Source organism: Nicotiana sylvestris, chromosome 7 (genome assembly GCF_000393655.2).
Source record: "Nicotiana sylvestris chromosome 7, ASM39365v2, whole genome shotgun sequence".
In the NCBI taxonomy this organism is placed as follows: Eukaryota; Viridiplantae; Streptophyta; class Magnoliopsida; order Solanales; family Solanaceae; genus Nicotiana; species Nicotiana sylvestris.
The window spans coordinates 79,378,068-79,380,864 of NC_091063.1; the positions used below are offsets into that span (position 1 = coordinate 79,378,068).

Genomic DNA, 2,797 nt, shown 5'->3' on the forward strand with positions numbered 1-2,797 from the left:
ATGAGTGCTCCTCCTGTTATTACCATGTGAACCATGTAGGGACCTTGCCAATTGGGAGAGAATTTCCCTTTGGATTCATCTTGATGCGGGAAGATCTTCTTCAGCACTAGTTGTCCTGGTGCAAATTGTCTTGGTTTGACCCTTTAGTTGAAAGCTCTGGACATTCTGTTCCAATAACGTTGATTGTGACATACTGCGTTCATTATTTTTCCGTCTATAAGGGCCAATTGCTCATAGTGGCTCCTTATCCATTCTGCATCGCTGAGTTTGGCTTCCTATATGATTCTTAAAGAAGGGATTTCTACCTCAGTTGGAATGATAGCTTCGGTACCATAAACCAGTAAATAAGGAGTTTCCCCAATTGATGTGCGGACTGTAGTTTGGTACCCCAATAGGGAAAAGGGTAACTTCTCGTGCATTGTTTGTGGTTTTCTACCATCTTCCTTAGTATCTTCTTAATATTCTTGTTAGTAGCTTCCACAGCTCCATTCATTTGAGGTCTATATGATGTAGAGTTTTTGTGCTTGATTTTGAAGGTTTCACACGTGGCTTTCATCAGGTAATTGTTGAGATTGACGGCATTATCAGTGATAATGGACTCGGGAACTCCGAATCGGCAAACACTACGATCCTCGACAAAGTCTGTGACGATTTTCTTGGTTACTGCTTTGTGGGATGCAGCCTCTACCCATTTTGTAAAGTAGTCAATGGCCACCAAAATAAACATGTGCTCGTTTGAAGCAGTGGGCTCGATCGGACCGATGACATCCATTCCCCAGGCAGAAAAAGGCCAAGGTGAACTTGTTGCGTTGAGCTCATCAGGTGCTACCCTTATCATGTCTGCACGTACCTGACATTTGTGGCATTTCTGTACGTATTGGATGCAATCCGTCTCCATGGTCATCCAAAAATATCCAGCTCTGAGTATTTTCTTAGCTAGAACAAAACCATTCATATGTGGTCCATAAGTTCCAGCATGTATTTCTTCGACCAATCTGGAAGCCTCCTTTGCGTCAACATGCCTTAACAACCCTAGATCAGGAGTTCTTCTATATAGGGTCCCTCCACTTTAAAAGAAGTGATTGGATAGCCTCTGCAGCGTGCGTTTCTGAGTGTAGTTTGCCTGCTCTGGATATTCTCCTCTTTCCAAATATTCTTTGATGTCGTGGAACCAAGGTTTTCCATCTGTTTCCTCTTCAACATGAGCACAGAAAGCTGGTTGATTGTGGTCACCAGGACGGGATCAATGAAATTCTTGTCTGGATGTTGTATCATTGATGACAAAGTGGCCAGTGCATCTGCGAACTAATTTTAAATTATGGGCACATGTTTGAATTCTATCTTTGTGAATCTTTTCATCAATTCCTGTACGTGATGCAAGTATGGTAGTATCTTGGTGTTGTTCGTAGCCTATTCTCTTTGAACTTGATGTACCAGAAGATCCAAATCGCTGATTGCCAGTAGTTCTTGTATATTCATGTCGATGGCCAGATTGAGCCCCCTGATGCAAGCTTCATATTCCTCCATGTTGTTGGTGTATAGAAACCTAAGTTTCGCGGATACAAGGTAATGTTGACCTGTTTCTGATACCAAAACCGCTCCAATACCCACTCCTTTGAAGTTTGCAGCTTCATCGAAGAACATCCTCCAAACGTTGTAAGCTTCAGTAATATCCTCTCCTACGAATGATACTTCTTCATTAGGAAAATACGTTTTCAAAGGTTCATATTCCCTTCCCACAAGTGTTTTAGCAAGATGGTCAGCCAATGCTTGTCCATTGACCACCGTTTGAGTTATATAGACGATATCGAACTCACTTAACAGTATCTGCCACTTGGCTAACATCTCGGTTGGCATGGGCTTCTGAAATATGTACTTTAGAGGGTCCATACTAGATATGAGGTATGTAGTATAGGCACAGAAGTAATTCCTCAATTTCAGAGCCATCCAAGTCAAAGCACAGCAAGTGCGTTCCAACATAGAGTATCGTGCTTCGTAAGGTGTGAACTTCTTACTCAAGTAGTATATGGCTTTCTCCTTTCTCACTGTCTCGTCAAGTTGTCCCAAAACACATCCGAAAGCTCCATCTAATATAGATAGATAGAGTAGCAAAAGTCTGCTAGGTTTTGGCAAAACTAGGACTAGTGGTGTGGACAGGTACTCCTTAATTTTGTCAAAAGCCTTCTGACAATCTTCGGTCCAACTCATTTTAGCATCTTTTCTCAATACTTTGAAGATGGGTTCGCATATAATTATGGATTGTGCTATGATGACTGATATAGTTGAGATGTCCTAGGAAGCTCATTATGTCCTTCTTGCTCTTTGGTGGCGGTAACTCTTGAATAGCCTTAACTTTTAACGGGTCCAACTCGATCCCTCGGCAACTGGAAATGAATCCCAATAGATTTGCTACGGGAACCCCGAATGCATGTTTTGCGGGGTTCAGTTTTAGATTGTACCTACTTAACCCGTCAAAGAACTTTCTCAAGTTTGCTATATGATATGCGGCCCTCTTGGATTTGATGATGATGTCATCAACATACACCTCTATTTTCTTGTGTATCATATCATGGAAGATAGTTGACATGGCTCTCATGTAAGTAGCCCCAACATTCTATAGACCAAATGGCATCATCTTGTAGTAGTACACTCCCCATAGTGTAATGAAAGCTATTTTCTCTGCATCTTCTTCATCCATCCAGATCTGGTGATAACCCGCGAAGCAATCTACAAAGGATTAGGGTTTATGCTTGGCACAATTGTCAATCAAGATGTGTATATTTGGCAGTGAAAAGTC

The 2,797-nt window shown here is 41.7% G+C and overlaps 1 protein-coding gene across 1 annotated transcript; it reads right to left on the reverse strand.

The window, feature by feature from the left end:
- Positions 1 to 1,410: 1,410 nt before the first annotated feature.
- LOC138873359 (uncharacterized) lies at positions 1,411 to 2,208 on the reverse strand. Its single transcript, XM_070151824.1, has one exon. The coding sequence runs from the start codon at positions 2,206 to 2,208 to the stop codon at positions 1,411 to 1,413; it is 798 nt and encodes a 265-aa protein (XP_070007925.1).
- Positions 2,209 to 2,797: the final 589 nt, after the last annotated feature.